This window comes from Danio rerio, chromosome 22 (assembly GCF_049306965.1).
Source record: "Danio rerio strain Tuebingen ecotype United States chromosome 22, GRCz12tu, whole genome shotgun sequence".
Lineage (NCBI taxonomy): Eukaryota > Metazoa > Chordata > Actinopteri > Cypriniformes > Danionidae > Danio > Danio rerio.
Genome location: NC_133197.1, coordinates 17047031 through 17066465, shown reverse-complemented (window position 1 = coordinate 17066465; position 19435 = coordinate 17047031). Strand labels below are relative to the sequence as shown.

Below are 19435 nucleotides of genomic sequence, written 5' to 3'. Positions count from 1 at the left end.
ATTAACAAAAAAATAAGGACGATCCTGGACCTGTTTCTTCACTTTTCTTTATTCTTTTTTATGTATTATACAATTATCAGATCGGGTTTCAGTATACTCAAAATCAACTCGACGGCAAAAAAACCTGATCAGGACATAATGATAAAGAGAAATATACTTGGAATAAGATTCTTTCTTATAGTGGAAGATATATAAAAGAAGCAAGAGGTAAATTTATACAGTATAAGACACTTCATAGGAATTCAAGATTGAGAATGTTTCTTATAAAAAAAAAAGCTAGCCAAAATGAATGGTCATAATAAGAAATTAAATATATATGGGATAATTACATTTCTTCACTTCACTATGACTGTGTCTACCCTGTTGTGCTTTGTAGTATTATCTCTATGCATATGTTTTTTGTTTCACAAATTATTTTTCCTAAACAATTTTTCTAAACTGTGAAGACTTTGTATGCATTTTGTATTTTATATGGCTCTGTATGTTATATTAAAAGGAAACCAACAAAAATTGGGGAAAAAAGGAAAATCTAAAGTAAACAATATACAGCGAAAAATAAAAGTTTATAATTTAGTGATCTATTTTTGAATTACCAAACAGATCCCCAAAAAAACAAGTCCCATCACTGACCCACAAGTGAGCAGCACAGATAGTCCTCGCCCAAAATAGCAGTTCTTACGGACTCCTCCATTTCCACCTCCTGCATTCTCTCATCCAAAGCAACATCTGGAGGCAAACAGTCTCCAAAAGAACCACCTGAGGGCCCAGCGTCCAACAGGAGAGCAGAACATCCCTCATTCCCACTTAAAATGAATCCAAGTCTGATGGCTGTTTAGTGACCTGTTTGGGCTCCAAGGGCTTTGCTGAAGACAGAACGGATGGTGTTCGTTTGGAGCAGGGGGTCTGAAATCCCCCTGGAAAGTACTGTGGTTTGGTGTCCCAGCAGAGGTTGCCTCACCTGAGAGAGAGCGGGTGAGGTAAGAGTAAAAATGTGCCAGATTTGGAGGCTGGGGATGGCAGGACTGAGCAGCTGGGTTCACTCCTGAGGGAGCTGCGATGGCATTGGCATCCAGCCAGTGGCTATAAGCTAAATATATAGAAAGTCAAATCCAGCTTTCTAGAATCATTTGTTCTGCTGCAGATTTTTATTTGCGCTGACTACATTTTCTTTGCAATTTTTTCGGGTTTACATTTTTTTTTTTAGTTATTTAAAACAATAAATTATAAAATGTTTACCGTTTAATTTAAATATTTTGCAGAATTATAAATTTCTTGTCAGTTACATTTAATAATTCATACATACAGTATTTACATTTCAGTTATATTTTATAGCAGGGCTGCACAACATATAGTTTTAGCATTGATTTCGCATGAGTGAATAGTCACATCACTGGAGGTGCAAATGTGGCGTCAGAATTATAGCTAAACAGGTATAACAGTTCAGAACACGAGAATTTTGAGTCATTTTGATTTAACCATAATAGAGTGAACATTTATCAATTGCTTGTGTTTTAAGACCTGTGTAAACATAAAGCAAATTTAAAGTGATTAGCCACAAGAAATGAACACGTTTGAAGCTTTAACAAAAATTATTTGCTTTTAATAATTTACCCACTGAAGAACTTATAGCTTTGTCTTCTATTTCTGTTCCTGTATACACTTAAATGCCTTCATTTGTGTATTTATCTCCGCTTTTAATTAGTTTTTTATATTTTTTGCAGATGCATTCCTTTTTAAAATCATCACAATCAATCTAAAATTAAGTTAAAAAATAAAAACGCAATATAAATCGCAGAAAATTAAAATATCGCAAAATACATTATTTCCAGTATCGAGCAGCCGTATTTTACAGTTATAATCTATATAAACAAAATGTAGAGATTATGTTTTTAGAAAATTGAAGACGATAATATATTATGTAAACATTTATCTTCCTAACTTGATAATCTCATTATAATGTTCTTCATTCTCTAAAAAATGAAATCAACAAACACTTTTTATCTCCAATCATTGTTAAAAACTAAAAGGTCAAAAATTTAACTTTTTCTCTTCCAATTCTGCAACCTTTCCCAAATATTTTGACCCATGATGATTGCATTGAACATTTTGGACCATTATCTCCACCCATAAAGGATGAAAATTGATAGGAAAGCATCCCGGCATTGAAGGCCATGGTTTTGCTCCAAAAACAAGGCTTCTCCCTCTCAACCAGCGGACAGATGGCGGGACTCTCGGATGGGCACGAGACCAGCCTAACAGTGAGGAGTGGACAGCTGTCGATGAGCGTTAACGTTAGCGTTAGCCATTGAGCTGCTTCGATGGGAGAGAATTCGCAGACCACACAGCTATGTTGCCAATCATCCGCCAAGTGTGGGATTGTTTGCAGTGTATTGTGCAATACATTAAAAAGCATTACGCAGCTTCATTACAGAGTTGGAGAGGGTTAAAGAAGGGCAAAGGTTTCCTTGGGGTCAAGCAATAAGTAATATGAGGAGAATTTGGTACATTTTCTGTTATTTGGAGCACGATGGAATGCTAATATACACAAAAACAAACGTTCAAATATTATTTATAAATATAAAATAGAAAGTGCATAAAATAAATATTATAAAAATAATAGATATATTAAAAACAATATAAAAATAGCCTGACATCTTAAAGAAAAAAAAAAGAAAAAAATACTTAAATTTTTTTTATACATAAGATTTATAATTAATAAATATAATTTTTTTTAATAAATAATAGTAATAATAGTAAATAGTAATAGTAAATAGCAATATATTTAAAAAAGTTAATAATCCCAAGGATTGGACCCGATTTACATCTAAACAGTTAGAGGTACTTGCCTTTACCTCCGTATTGGCTAGATGACAAATAACATTTTTTAGGAAGTACTACTAAATCACCAGGTATTTCATGGTGGCTTGTTGAAAAGATCGAATGTTCTTGCTTTGCCAGTTATGGTTCTTTTTATGATAAATGGCAAGCCCTCATAACTCACTTTCATTCGCTTCTAAGTTTGTCTACTGATTGGCTTGATCTAATTAACTGACATCACCTCCTTCGACCCATTTTTATTTATTAGTTACTATTGTTGTTATCATTATTATTATTATTATTATTATCATCATCATTATTATTATTATTATTATTATAAAAAGTAATGCTATTCATCATTATTTTATAACTTATAAATTTTTATTTTATTTATTTTTATTCTTTATTTTTTTGTCTTGTTACAAATGTTTAAAATGAAAAAGTGGGAAGTCTTTCACATGGGAAGTCTTTCACCAGAAGTGGGTATTTTTCGGCTATAGGACCTGCTGGACTTCTTTAAACGGCCCACAAGAAGTATTTATTTAATTTAAATTCAACCGCAAGCAGGGCCTTGCAATATGCAGGTGTGATATTGCGAGTCAACAAAAGGACACATATATCACTCAGTTTCCTTATTTCAAATGGGGACGCGCGGGTTCACCAACACAGGCTAGAATTCTCTCAATGACAATAAAGAAAGGAATGAATGAATGAATTAAAATTAACTCAGGTGACGCAATCAAACAAACAACCCTGTGGCATTTATATGAAGTTGGTATTGTGATGCTGGACTTAATATACTTAAAAACACCTATTATATGTTTATTGAATAGTTTCACAGAATGATTTAATTTAATTTATTTTTTTGAAAACAAATTAACTGTATTGGTCTGGTCCTCTAAAACCGCACCAGAGTCTCATGTGGCCCCTAGAAAAAACTAATTGCCCAACCCTCATCTAGGCTAGGTAAATGTGCAAGTTGTTAAGGTAACTCAAACCATTTGAGAAAAATGATTGCAACAAACCATTTAAGTAAAAGAAAAAAAAACAAATCATAATGAGTGCTGTGAACTTACTCCATTAAGGTTTAAGTATTGAGGTATTTAATAAACTCATTACCTTCAATACAGAGTTCAAATCTCTTTTCAATTGATTAGAATTAACTTTCAGTAAATTTTGAGTTCACTACACTCACATTTGATAAAGTTGACTGTAGGGTTTTACGGTGTGTTAATTTTTGGACTACGTGAATGTTGTGTTTATAAATAAAGTTTTCCAGGTAGTTATCTGGCTTTTTAATAAAATATGATTTTTTTGTCACATGTTTAAATAGATCCCTGTTTTTATTTTGAATAACGTTCTTAAGTTAATAAGTAAAACTTTAAAAAGATGGAATTATAAATATTCCTTTTTTTACGATAAGTAATACTAAAATCTAAATTTACTGAAAAATATTGTGATAAAACAATTTCTAAATGTTATGATAAACATGAGTAGGCTTTTATTATTGTTATTTCTCAAACATATGGACTACTGTTGGTTAAAATGCTAAATTTTGTATGGACTTGCAACGGTGGGCTTTAAATTTGTCCTGGTCATTAATGCACAGTAAAGTGATCAGGAGCCTACCGTGAATACATCATCATTAAATAGACAGAAATGCTATTTTTGGGTAAATTATACCTTGTAATTATAAATACAGTATGTGACTCTTTCAACACTATTGGAGGTGCCCATTTTGCTGAGAAACATAAAAAACAACATGAAGACCTGTGCGACCTGTCTCTCCTAAACTTGAACATATTGGTTGAATCGTAGAGATGCTGGATTAAGATCGTGAACGGCTAAAAACGAAAACACAATCTTTTTCCGATTATTTGTGCAGCCCTACTTACTATTCAATATTGAATAAACTTACAAACTCCAAAATGCTTTCTATATTTCTACATGTGAATATACAAAAACTCTAAGAAAATGCCACCTTGCACCCAAGCACAATAATAATCACTCATAGCTGCTCTTTTATGGGGTTAAAACCCACAACCTAAATCAACAAATCTAACCCGTAACCTCACGATCTACAGACAATAGTGCCTGAGTGGGTCTGCGATCCTTTGAAAACCCCATAAGTGCCGATATCCCACCTAGAGTACATGAATAGAGAGGATCCCTAATAAACAGTCATTAGGCACAGAGACAATGGTGATTAGCATTGTGTCCGACGAGGAGCGCTAGTGCTTCACCTTTTGATTAGCGCCACAGAAGGGCAGGTGTTCCTCCAGCTCGCCAGGGCCTTTTTGATGGAGAAGAAAAGCCTCTTGAAGATGTGCGGCAGTGCAGATTAATATTAAAAGGAATTCATAATATGGCACGCAGAGGATTTTCATAAATATTCACAGGCCTGGACGGTAAGCTCCGCTCGGTTGTGTCTATGAATATGGATGACTAGACAGGCAGGGCGAACAAATGTCTTTGAGTAGATGAGAAAAGAAGCAACATTGAGAGAGAGATCATGAAATTGTTCGCAATTATTGGCAAATTCTGCTTATCATTAGACTTAAGGGTCGAAGATGAGATTTTATACACTTGTTGAACACTTCACTTGTTACACCTGGTACAACCTGCTCATTATACCTACTCAGCCAATCACAAGGCAGCAGTACTCTTGGGTAAGTAGAGGTGGCTTGTATCCAAAACCGCCCTGGTATACATCAAACGAATAACAAAAAGAAATCTGAAAAGGTTGAGTGACAGTATATCATTTCTGTAACTTTCTGACACCCCCCAAGCTGCGATAGGCAGGGTTTTAAACGTGTCATGCTGATTGAGTGTACTTTAACACAACAACAAGGGTGGCTGAGATAGAAGTGTCATAAACATCTGGCAAACTTTCTCTGTGAGAAGCGCCATTGGAAAACAACTTAATAATTGCTGGTTGTGCTTCTTGTTTGGTGTTTGAAACACTAAGAATCTTTTTGCAAACAATCATACAGGTGCGGATACATCTGTACCAATTCTGCTGTTGCTCGAGACCGGTGCGAGAAGGGCTCACCAAAGTGATTGACTATGCAATTGGTAGGTGTATTCAGACTGGAACTCCGCCTTCGTTGACATGTTTGGTATTCTCGCAGTTAATAGTCAGACAGGAGAAAAACATCCAACATGAAACCACTGTAATGAAACTTCTGGCCATCAGGAAGGTGGCGAAGAACTATTTGAGGGAGTAGCCATTTGTAGTGGACATTCCGAAGAGCACCGAATCAGTCCCTCAATGTTTTAGTGTCCATGTGTGTGTTTGTGAGTGAGTGAGTGAGTGAGTGAGTGAGTGAGTGAGTGAGTGAGTGAGTGAGTGAGTGAGTGAGAATCATTAATAATTGATAACTGATAATTTAGTCATTGTAAACATACTGATTATTATTGTTTTTATTACCGTTTTATCCTAAAATGTTGATTGTTAAATGTACAGTTTATTCCAATCTTTTATCTTTTTTTTTTACTAATATTTATGAATATGATATATATTGAATAACCATCTACGGGATTTGAGACCACAAACAGGTGCTCCTAGTTACTGCTTACCCGACCGGTCTCGTTTTGTTCTCATCTCTCTGCTCTGGATCATAAAAAGGTGTAGAGACACCAGTGGAAGTCAAGAGAGGACCAGGACTGAACAATTTATTTTACTTTTGCTTTCAGTTCTGGGGAAGTCTCTGACACCTGTTTGTTTTATTTTTCATCATTAAAGTCATTTAAAAGTCTGTCAGTTCTCAGCCTCCTTCTGAATGGCAAGAAGTTCCATCACAGTGGTGTCATTTTGGGTGTTTTTCTCCAGTCTGACTATTAACTGCGAGACTACCAAGCATGTCAACAAAGGCAGAGTTCCAGTCAGAGCACACCTATACTAATTGCGTAGTTGTTTATTTTGGTAAGCCGTTTCCCTCAACAAACTAAAAAAAAAAATCTTCGTTTTTGGACGGATTTTGTTAGAAATTACCTCATTTCAGTTCTTCTTTCAATTTTGTTTAAAGTATACATTTTAAAAACTGCTGGGTGTTAAATAATCGATTTGTGTTAGGACAACATGAAAGAATTAAGTTAACTTATTAGTTTTTACAAATTTAAGTGGATTGGACAAAAAAAAAAAAACCTATTAAGTTGTCCATCTCAAAAACTGAGTAAAAACTTAATTTGTGTTTACCGGTGCCTTTACTTAATGCACTATTTGAGGGAGTAGCCATTTGTAGTACACATTCCGAAGAGCACAGAATCAATCCCACAATGTTTTTGTGTCCATGTGTGTGTGTGTTTGTGAGAGAGGTTCTTGCTTATGTTGACAGATGCATACATACAATAAATAGAAGTTTAGTGATTGATACAACTAACAGTTAAAGTCAAAATTATTAGCCCCCTTCGAATTTCTTTCTTCTTTTTTAAAATATTTTCCAAATGATGTTTAACAAAGCAAGGAAATTTTCAGAGCATGTCTGATAATATTTTTTCTTCTGGAAAAAGTCTTATTTGTTTTATTTTGGCTGGAATAAGAGCAGTTTTTTTTATTTTTTAAACACTATTTTAGGGACAAAATTATTAGCCCCTTTAAGCAATATTTTTTTCTCGATAATCTACAGAACAAATCATCATTAAACATTAACCTGCATAGTTACCCTAATTAACATAGTTAAGCCTTTAAATGTCACTTTAGGCTGTATAGAAGTGACTTGAAAAATATCTAGTCAAATATTAATTACTGTTATCATGGCAAAGATAAAATAAATCAGTTAAAACTATTATGTTTAGAAATGTTTTGAAAAAAACCTCTCTGTTAAACAGAAATTGGGGAAAAACTAATCAAACAGTCTAATAATTCAGGGGGGCTAATAATTCTTACTGTATGTGGCCAAATACAAACAGGCTTTGAAGGCAGGTTGTGATCACATCACGACTCGAGATGAGCACATTCTATTTGCAAATACTACAACGTTTTTAAAATGTAAAACTATGAATTTGGTGTTCTGTGGCACAAATTTGAGCAGTGGTCTGACTGCCTAAAATATGAAAGAAATTTATGGCAATGAAAAAAAATGCAAGCTGCACAAAATGATGTGACATTTGCTTGCTTTTCCATTAAAATCAGCCATTGCTGAATTGTGAAATCCTTTAGGGTTCTTGTCTAACTGGTGGAAAAGCAAAGCAGTTCTTGAAAGAAATCGCCAGATGAATGAGCTCATGTCTATCTTCATATTTCTGCTAAAGCGTGCATTCTGTATTTTTGTTTACTCACCACATTATCGTGTAACAATGTTGCCACCGCATCCAATTTAAGAATCATGTATTATTTATTCATCATGTCGTGAATTATTTTACCTATTATTTATTGCTGTACATTACATTAAAATAACTAATAAACCTATCTACAGAAAGATACAGTTCAGTTTAATATTCATATTATATACTTTGGTTGCATTTATTGAGTTAAAAATATGTAACTGGTTCTGTAAAGTCTTATTATCGATAAATATCCATCAATATTCCACTGAATCAAATTTAATCGAAATTGTATTGCAGAATTTTTTGAAATGTTGCCAAATGCTGTAAAAAAAAAGAGTATCGATATAACTTTCCGCAACTGGACAAAATGAAGCCTATTTTACTTTTAGCACCTCAAATCCTGGTCTGGAAGTGCAATAATAAAAAAAGGTCAGGGGCATGACAGAAGCATGACCAGAGCGTAGACTAAAAATACACTAAGGTGACCAGCGCTCAGTTATCCTCAGCTCAACCCGCTCCAGCATCTCGCTGACATTAGGCTTTCTTGTGCAGGCTGCATCAGCAAGAGTCTCGAGCAGAGAGGAGCCGTAATGAGAGCCTCAAACCTGGAGAACCACACACCTCTGGCTCATTTACAGATAGTATATTGGTGTAAAGTAGTGATGCGCTATACATACTTTAGACATTACATCTTGTTTATATATTTGAATGTTATCAGTAACTGCTAATAATATGTTTATAGATAATTTCCACAATTTAGAAACATTTATGCTAAATAGAAGATAAGTATTTGACATTGTAACTGTCAATTTTGACAAAAAGAAGGATGTTTTTACATATTTTTTATACAATTTTAATATTCTATGGTTGTGCGATTTAGGGAAAATATCTAATTGTGGTTTTCATTCATTAATTTTCTTGTCGGCTTAGTCCCTTTATTATTCGGGGGTCGCCACAGCGGAATGAACCGCCAACTTATCCAGCACATTTTTACAATCTCTGGGAAACTAATTGTGTTTTTGTTTTTGTTTACACAAATTGCAATAGTGATTTGATTTGTGATTTGATTTTGTAGTCAAGATCAGCTCAATAATCTGTAAGCCGTGGAAACAACTCTGTGACCGCTTTTGAAAATAACATGTTTTTGTTCAGTGTCTGTGACCAAAATATTCCCATATTACCAATGCTGTTATTCTGTAATTCATCTATTAATGCAGTATATGCCATCATCCCACTTGTCTGCGCTTTCCTGTTTGTTTTCTTTTTTTATTGTGGACATTTTGCATAGTTCTGTTGCGCAATTCTTTTTTGTATTATTATTTTTTATTTCCCCCACCTTTTATTGTGATAGGATAGTGAGGGACTGATGGGAAAGCATTGGGAGCAGAGAGAGGGGAAGGATGGGCATAGGACCTCCAGCAGGTAATCGAACTCGAGTTGCCCTGAGCACTATGGTGCTATACCTGAATGTCGGCGCACTTAACCTTTAGGCTAGTGGCTCCGACTGGTTGCGCAATTCTGATTACATGATACATATACATTTTATATTGCAGCCTTATACGAATAACTAATCGGAACGTTTCAAATTGCCATATTCATTTTCAATTAATCACACAGTGCTGATATATTCCCAAATTAAATCCCCTCATACTAAAAACGTATCATTTGCGCCAAATTTTTTGAATTTTTATTTTCATAATGTAGCAAGTTAGAAGGTCCAAAATTAATTAAAAAGTATTAGCTTTGAGAGACTTCCTTTCACATTTAAAGAGAACCATAATGAAATATATTCGAATAAATCAGAATCAATGAATAAAATATTGAATCAAACAATACTAAACGTTCGGTAATTGATTATAAATTAAAAACAGATCAATAACATCTGACTGCTAGCTTATAAAATTGATTAGTTCTAACAAACAAATTTTATGACCCCTAGATGAAAGTCTATCTAAAAAAAATACAGCTTTAATTGACTAAATTAATTCTTAATTAAGAATTAAAAAGAAAAAATTACATTAACCAAGCAATTGTAAAAGAAGTCAATAAATAACCAAAACAGCAACAAAAAGTCCTAAAACAATTTGTACTAAAACATTTGCCAAAAAACAAGCCCTTCTTTGTCAGTGTCTGTGACAAGGCATGCATTACCTTCAATGTCGGCAAAGGGCAGTGCCCTAAAGCAAAAGCATGGGCCAAACATCGTTCCACGCGGCCATTAAGATCCACTAGGCTCTCAAATCTCTCAGAATAAGGCTGACACTGCTTTTCAACGAGCCCTCAGACTGGTGTTCACAAATTCGAAATTGTCACCTCAAATCAAATATGAAAAGTTATTTGGCTGGAGTAACAATAAAGATACAAGGAGGATGTTGAACGCATTTTAAGGTCACATAACAAGTGTAAGCAAGTGGAATGAGACGTACTGTTAGTGACCGCTGAGAGCACTCATGTTTTATTCATGCTGGTGCCAAGGTCCAAAGCCTCCCATGATCATGGAAACATTTGATGTGCTCATTAGATTTCAAAAAGGTCACTTCATTTTCCCCCTCGCTCTAACTGCACATGTATAATTTCCCTTCAGAAGGGAGCTGTAACCTTTTTAGAGGCAGCCGTCGAGTGCCAGCCCTGCTGCGTGTGCAGTCTGGGGCCGCTGCGCTGGGGATCAGTTTGCCCCGAAGCCTTAGAGGACACGGACAAGTTAAACTCTGACCAGCCTCTATAGACCATGCTGAAAACATTACACAGTCGGTCGACGTACTTTGATATGGAGTCAGGACCACATGCTGAAAGCAAAGAAATACGAAAATCTAGAAAAGAAGCAGCCGTCGCAAATCAGTGTTCATTTTCACATTTATTACACTGGCAGCAACAGTAAAACAAAAGTGCCTCACAAATATCGAACAAAATTTCTGAACTAAATATATATATATATATATATATATATTGTATTTTTGTTCTCCTTTCCTAATCAAGAAATAAACTGGACAGAGACACCATAGGTTCATCAGCAAAATCAATACAGGAATATACTGCTAGTTCATCAGTATTATATCCATTGGACATTGAAAAACAAATAAATAAATAAATAAATAGTTCCTTTACTTTGAAGTTACTAAATTAAAAAATAAACATTTTTATTTAATAGTGAGTCTATTCTTATCTTTTTTATCTAATGCACATCATCTAGCCTAGTTGTACTGTGATTTTTTTACAGCTGCAAAGTTCAGCATGTACAGGGCTTTAACAGTTCACAGAAATTAACAAACTGCAACAAAAAAAGATTTTCTATCAAAAAGCAGGAGCTTAATAAATCACCAATACCAGCCTCTAGTAATGGGTTTAACACAGCCCCAAACTACTGCAATCTTTAAAAGAAGCAGCCATATATTGTATTTTCTGTAGTATTACACAAAAATGGCTTTCATGGTGATGATTAAGTTAAAAAAAAGTCATTGCAGGAAGCAAAATGACCAGAAGTATAATGCTTCAGAGAGTCACATATGCAGTAAATCAGTAAATCTTTGAAAAATAATTGGAAATATATATAAAAAAAGGGAACTCAGAATAATGGAAAAAAATTGTGTACTTTTTGCTTACAATGTTCAAGAAAATAGTAACTAAGAAAGTTACTAACATATTGAATGAAAATTTCAATTGTAGACTTCAGACAAAGAAACATATTTGGATAATCATCCATTGAAATGAGTGTGAAAAAAGCATAATACAAATGACAAGTTAAAGCTCATCTTGCAAAAATAAAAAAATAAATAAAACATGCTGTATTTGCATGTTTCTCAAAGGGCAACTGCAGGCAAATAGGTCTAATTACAAACAGCTAAGGCTGTACACCACTGAGGATCTAAACTAGTCCACAACTATTACAGGCATTTGTTGATATTGTGCGCATGTGGAATTTCAAGATTTCCTACAAAAAGATTAGATCTAGGTTTTGAAGGTTTTGAAAAAATAAAGACAGACCAAGCTGTTTGTCGTTTTGCTACATCGCTTTTTGACGTGATTTGCCTTTGTGTGTGTTATAGATTCAAGACACACTGTTCCATAAAACCACTAGAAGATAACCTGTGCTAAACTGAAGAAGTTAACAAGGTCTTCAAGCTCTTTTCCTTTTGTAGAGCAACTGTTTTTATAGATACAGTTGCGACACAAAACAAATTCAACAAACATCAAAACAACCAATCCGGTGACATGGTTAATGTGCCTAAAAATAGCCAACTGTGCTCTATATTTGGAAAGAACCATTACGAGTAAGAGCTTTGAACCCACCCCCTGTCTTTGTCTTGTACATTTTTTTTGCTCAAGAACTCTCCAAAAGCTGCATATCTTTAGATTGTCAGACAGACTGTTACCATTCAGTGGTATTTACAGGACCACGGCAGGTGTAATCTTAATATGTACAGGGAATGTAGATCACATGACTACTAGACAACTTCTTGACCCTTGATTGTGGGTGGTAATCTCCGTTGCGGTTCACATTACAATTACTTGAAAATCTGAGCCAAATCCCTTCCAGCAACATTTAGCAGTTTAAGACTCATCCAAGCAAGCCTCTGTAGATCTTCAGATGGAGCAGGAGTTGGCTCTCTTTCTCGGCTTTGGCTCTCCAAAGTCCTTGTCGTCATGAGTGCAGGGGCTGAAAGAGCAGGAGGAGCAGAGCGTCTGTGAAAGTCTTCGCATCCCCAGCCGGAATACGCTGTTGGAGAGGCTATAAATGACGCAGTTGCAGAAGCTGTTGCTAATTGCTAACCAGGTGGTCACAAAAGAGAGGGCAGGGCTGTCCAGCACATGGGAGCTCTCCAGAAGGAAATAGAAAATGTAGGGGAGCCACAGCATATAGAAGACACTGGTGATGCGAAAGAGCACCATTGCGTATCGTCGGTCTGGCCCATGGCCTGCAGGGTTGCCCCCTTCGGTAGTTTCCATCTCCTGGCTGGGAAAGCGCGCCCTCCGCTCGCTGATCTCTCGATTGTGCTGCTGGCAGATGCGAAAGATGTGGAAGTAGGTAAAACATACCACCAGAGCAGCAGGAGCATACAGCAGGCACACAACAAAGCCAGTGAACAGTGCAGACGTTGGCCAAGAGTTGGCACACCACTCAAAGATATCCCCATGATACCCTGGCTTACCCCAGCCAAAGAAAGAGGGAAGAAACACAACGCATGAGTAGATCCATATGAGAATGATGCAGCAGCGAAGGCGACACGGTGTTACCAGTTGGTTGTAGGAAAGTGGCTTTGTAATAGCAAGGTATCGGTCCACGCTAATGCAGGCCAAACATGCCATTGAAACGCTCTTGAGAACGGAGATGATGTAGCTGAACACCTGACAGGTGATCGGTTCTTGGACACCAGCTGGGTAATGGAGCAGTGAAAGAGTGGGAACCAGGCAACTTAGTCCCACCAACAGATCTGCGTAGGCCATAGTCTGGATGAAGTAGCTGGTGGTGTAGTGGTGTAACAACGGGGCACAGTGAAACACAAAGATCACTGTCAAATTCCCAGCAATGATGAGCACTGTCAGCAACACGATGACCGCAGTCTCTAAGACGCAAGCCTCCAAGACTTTGTTCTGTCCCCATCCTAGAGGGCAAGAGTGGTTTAGGGACACGCTAAAGTGACCACTGAGGCTCCCGTTTGCAGTGGGGACTGGTTCGATCGACCTTGACTGGTTCATTGTCTCGGACCTTGTCCACTTGGATAAGGTTCCGTTGTCCAAAATACAGTGCAGATGGCCTGCAACCTGATCTATGTGTCTGTGCCTTCTTAGTAATCTCTTCCAGCAGAACTCAATCTTCTGTCTTCTCCCCTTTGCCACGGTCTTTCACATGGCTGGATCTCAATGAAATGAGCATTGGCAAAAATCAATACAGTCCGTAAGGAGAAGAAAAAAAGGTGCCCACTGTTCCTCTGAAATCAGTCATGCTTAGGAGCACCTCTGTAAATGTCAAACAGAGATATTTCCTCCACATATAAAACTAAGGCTTCTGGAAGCAGCAGTAATCACAAAGGGGTTCCATATCAGTGCTGAATGCGGGTTGTCAATATTGTCCACAGCATCTGCAGTGAAGTCGACCAATTCCTTAAGGTGTCCTCTCAGAAGTGAAATGCACAGAACTGGAGGAGTTGCGGTATGAAGAAAGAAATATGAAATAGTTTTCTTTAAACAGTGAGAACAATATAAGATGAACTAATCATAATAAAAGTTGCTAAATGATTTTAAAATTTAAATTAATCCATACTTGATTCATACATGCTCCTGGGTCGCATTAAAATTTAATTTCAAGCAGTCCAAAATTCTTTAAAAAATTAATTGATAATTTGTCAACAAGAAAATTACATGCTTGGTTCCAAGAATAAAGACCTCTTGGCCTCGGTCTTAACCCCTTTTGGGCTTGTATAATAAGAATCAAAACACAAACACTCTAGACAAACACAGGACAGCATATGAGAGTTGCCAGAGCTATTGCTGCACAAAGCAGTACTCATAGCCTGCAGGAGTCTGAGTGAGGCAAAACGGAACTAATCAAAATTTCAAGAACGTGTTCTGGGGGGCCACAGCGACGGCTTTGGTCTTTTCTGCTCCCAATCCATTCACATTTAATGAACTTTCACCGTGCATATTGGATAAAAGCAGGTCACGCAAAAAAGGAGACCTGTATTTCCCAAAAGAGTATATAGCTGGTTACATGACGGTGCCTTCTCTGTAAAGATGAAGATAGCATCCCGATCTGGCCATCCCGTCTGCAATCCACATGTTCTCAGTTTCAGTCCACTGTTTAGTCCGAAGCTTTGCACATCTCACGGCATGCCAACCTCTGCATCTGATTAGATGTACATTCCCAGCAAGGTAGAACTGAAGGTCTCCTCATCAACTTCCTTGTGACACATTTCATAAAACTCAATCTGTTTACAATCTGTTCACATAATTTGTAGATCTCAGTTCCACTCCCGTCCTTGTCAGCTCTCAAACCTGTGAACCAAAACAGGTTGACAACAGTTCCCACCAAGTGCAAAGTCCAAAATGCAATTTAAAATTCGTAATTCAAAATTGAGGAAAAAAAACGTGGAAACCATATGACTCTATTCCAAATAGTACGGCAAAGCAGAAATGAACCTAGAAACAGAGATCAGCCCTCCGCTGCTGGTGCTCAGAGATGCTGTGAACAGCTCACAGTTTCCTCTCCCCCTTCGCAGTCTCGCTCTCTCTTCCACTGTGGCTCTCGATCACATTCGCTCCCTCCTTCCTTTCCCCTCTCTCTCTTGCTCTCACTCTCTCTCCAATTCTCCTCCCTCCCCTTTTGGCGCCACCTGAGGTCCTCTCTCACACAACTCCTTCGAGCACACAGTTCTCTCTCTCTCTCTCCCTTTCTTTCCAATGTCCTCCCTCTTTTCTCATTATCCTCCTCATCCTGCAAACCCTGAAGATGTTTCCCCATTCAAACGTAATCAAAGACTTCCATCTCTCCTAGTTGTCTCCTACAGCTCCCCATTTTATTATCCCTCATTCTCGGTTTCCTTCCTGCTTTAAGTCACTCACACAGACCAGTGCCCAAGCGCAGCAATGCCTGCCCCTTGGTTACAGTTGTCAAGAATTTCAGTTTGCCAGGTCCCTCCCTCACAGCAGCTGACATGGTGCAACAAACAGGAACAAATTAAGAGACTCCAGGAGGTGGGATCGCATTCCCTTGAAAGGATATCATCGGCCAAGTCTCCTCTAACACGCAAATTACAAATGCTGATCTTTACCAGTTTGTTAGACATGATTGAAACTAGAAGAGCTCATAAAATAGAGTGATTATGCCAATGACAGCCCAAGTTTCCCACACTGCTGCACTGCTGAATGTTCAAGCCCCATGGCAAAATAATTTCAGATTTTAGCTGAGCTGTGAGCTTCCAGTTCTGAGCTAATATGATGACAAAAATGGTGCCTGCAAAAAGAGAGACAATAAATAAGCAACACTTACGCAACTTTGTCCTTACTGACTGTATTCAAGGAGGTCTTTAATTATCAGAGAAAGCTATCTGTTTGCATCCTTATTCATCTAAACGGCAGTTTCTAGGCTGACACAAGATCCCCAGACACTGATATTGCTTGCAGGATGGCTGATAAGGGGGAAGAATACTTTATGCTGAGCTCATTCTTGGTGATTTGTTTGGGGAGGTGTGTGTGTGTGGGGGGGGAGGGGGGGGGGGCATTAAATAACTTGCATTAAATTAAATTTGAACATTAAATAACTTGAACTTCCCAACACAACATTATTATGACTATATCAAAGTTTTCCACACATATATTAAATATTAGCTACTAGTTTTTGTTGCAATAAATAAGCATTTGGTTAATGAACGGAGTTCATGTGACTGAAATCTAATTTCATTACTAACTGGTTTCAATAACAGTAATGGTTAATCTTTTTAAGTCAAAAATATAAAACAACTCTGAAGATAGCACTGGTACAGGTAGGTAAAATTGATAAATACGGTTGGTCATCTATAACTTGTGCAACTAGTGAACAACAGCGATCGCCAGAGGCCCGTATAAATGATTTATCGCAAAGGAAAGAAAAAGCTGGAGAAAACAATGACCATAATCCTCTTCATCTGTCAGTGCCTGAGCTTTTGATCCAAGTGACTCTGACTGTGGGGACGGGCAGGGCACTCTGGCTCTCATCACCGCACTGGCAGTACAAGTACAGGTCAGGATGACAGCTGGACTTGATTTGGCATCATTTACAGCAACAGTCAGGGCTTTGTTAAATCTACATTCAAAGAAAACATGGAAACAGTTTACGTCATAATTTAATTTTAATAAACTCCCCTGGTCTTAATAAGGGCACGTTATTCTAGGTTTTTAAATAATTGTTCTTTAAAACACAATAAATGTCTTTATTTTGCTGACCTACCCAAGACAGGATGGTTGGAGAAAAACTATTTGGTAACAACAATGTTGTTTGGTTACAATGGTTTACTTGAAGTGGGTGTTTATAAAATGCAATGAATATAAATGAAATTTTATGCATGCTTATGACAACCATCAAGTGCCATTTGCTCAGTTATGTTAATTTAAATGCAAAGATGACATTGTTTGAGATGTCTTTGTTATAACAATTGAAAAAAAAAACATGACAAAAAATATGGTGTATAAGTCATGCATGCATAAAATATCATTTATATTCACAAGGTGTCATGTTATTATTAAAAAGGTGTCATGACAGTCTTATGAACACCCTTTCAACTTAAGTGTTACCTCCTATTCTGACCAATAATAGAAAAAAAGATAAAAATCAATGCGATGCTCATTTATATCAGGGTTATGATAAATATATAATCCTCGTATCACATTGTTAAAATAGTATGCGTTACTATTAGACCCCAATATGTTAAAACAATACAAATATAGACTCACCAGCCTTTTTATTATGTACACCTTACTAGAACCAAGTCTGACCCCCTTTTACTGAACTGCCTTAATCCTTTGCGGCATAGATTCAACAAGGTACTAAAAATAATCCTAAGATTTTGGTCCATATTGACATGATAGAATCACACAGTTGCTGCAGATTTGTTGGCTGCACATGCATGATGGGAATCTCCACCACATCCCAAAGGTGCTCTATTGGATTGAAATCTGGTGACTGTGGAGGTCATTTAAGTACAGTGAATTCACGGTCATGTTCAAGAAACTAGTCTGAGATGATTCGTACTTTATGACATGGTGCGTTATCCTTCTGAAAGTAGCCATCAGACGATGGGTACACTGAGGTCATAAAGGGAAGGATAGGGTCAGTAACAATACTCGGGTAGGCTGTGGCATTGACACAATGCTCAATTGGTACTAATGGACCCAAAGTGTGCCAAGAAAATATCCCCAACAACTTTACACCACCAGCAACAGCGTGACCCGTTTATACAAGGCAGGATGGATCCATGTTTTCATGTTGTTGACGCCAAATTCTGACCCTACCAACCAAATGTGACAGCATTAATTGAGACTTATCAGACCGAGAAACATTTTTCCAATATTCTATTGTCCAATTTTGGTGAGCCTGTGCAAATTGTAGCCTTAGTTTTCTGTTCCAAGCTGATGGGAGTGGCACCTGGTGTGGTCTTTTACTGCCGTAGCCCATCAGCCTCAAGGTTGGACATTTTGTGCGTTCAAAGAAGCTTTTCTGCATACCTTGGTTGTAACGAGTGGTTATTTGAGTTACTGTTGCATTTCTAATAGCTTAAACCAGTCTGGCCATTCTCCTCTGATCTCTGGCATTAAAAAGGCATTTGCCTCTTTTTCTGACTATTCTCTGTAAATCCTAGAGATGGTTGTGCATGAAAATCCTAGTATATCAGCAATTTCTGAATTATTCAGAGCAGCTTGCCTGGCACCAACAACCATGCCATAATCCTAAATCACCTCTCTTCCACATTCTGATGCTCGGTTTGAAATGCAGCAAATCATCTTGACCATGTCTACATGCCTATATGCATTGAGTTGCAGCCATGTGATTGGCTGATTCGAAATTTGAATTAACAAGCAGTTGGACAGGTGTGCCTAATAAAGTGGCCGTTGAGTGCATACTTGTTTATGTTTAAAAATAAGCAAAAACAACTTGCATTCAGTTCCACGGCTAGTATGAAGTGGGGATTCAAACCACTGCACACGCGACAAGAGTAGATGAGTGCATGAAGTGTGTCTCTCTGTAATACAAACCGTCATTTCTGTGTCAGCAGAGAGCCAACCCCAGCGATACAGTCATAGCACATGCTATCAGGGGAGCTGACCCCGACATCGCTATAGTACAGATAGGGGTCAAAATGCATTCCAACATTACAGAGCCATAAAGCAAGGCATGTGTAAGACAAATCTATAAGGCTCCCCCGAGTGGCGTGTCATTTTGAAAACTAAATGGTGTTGTTTGTGTGTTATTGATTCTCAGGGAGGAAGAGCAGGCATATGATGAGGCCGCTAATAGAAGCGTTATAGTCCAGAGTGAATGGCAGCTCAGTGACTGCATTAAAATACATGTCGGGATGTGCTGAGAACAGGGGTCTATTGTAAGGGAGGGGCAGCTGGTCGGAGGAGACTGGGATAGCATTGTGGGCAAGACTCAAACAGCTCACACGCTGGGAAAATGGCAGCTTACCAGGACGTACTGGTCCAAAGACCAATCATTGAATACTTCGGCCAATTTCAGAGATAATAGCTATAATGAAAGGGGAAGCAACACATTGAATTAAACATTTTTTAGTAGAAAGACACATTTACTATAGTCTTGCACTGTTCAATCAGATAAGCTCTGAAAGGGTTTCGTTAATAATTAAAAATTCTAATAGGAATC

The 19435-nt window shown here is 37.3% G+C and overlaps 2 protein-coding genes across 3 annotated transcripts in view; both read right to left on the bottom strand.

The window, feature by feature from the left end:
* The window catches only part of rabgap1l (RAB GTPase activating protein 1-like), a 151148-nt gene that overhangs the window by 81485 nt on the left and 50228 nt on the right, over positions 1 to 19435 (bottom strand). The window contains exon 14 of one of the 2 annotated variants that reach the window (XM_073936804.1): positions 11821 to 15075. The exons of the other annotated variant lie outside the window; for it this stretch is intronic. Within the exon in view, the coding sequence (XP_073792905.1) occupies positions 15070 to 15075 (6 nt within the window). The 3' untranslated portion in view covers positions 11821 to 15069. Of the gene's footprint in view, positions 1 to 11820; positions 15076 to 19435 lie in introns of those variants that run through there. 2 annotated transcript variants of the gene reach the window in all.
* Positions 11654 to 13779, bottom strand: gpr52 (G protein-coupled receptor 52). Its single transcript, XM_068216447.2, has one exon. The coding sequence runs from the start codon at positions 13777 to 13779 to the stop codon at positions 12667 to 12669; it is 1113 nt and encodes a 370-aa protein (XP_068072548.1). The 3' UTR covers positions 11654 to 12666.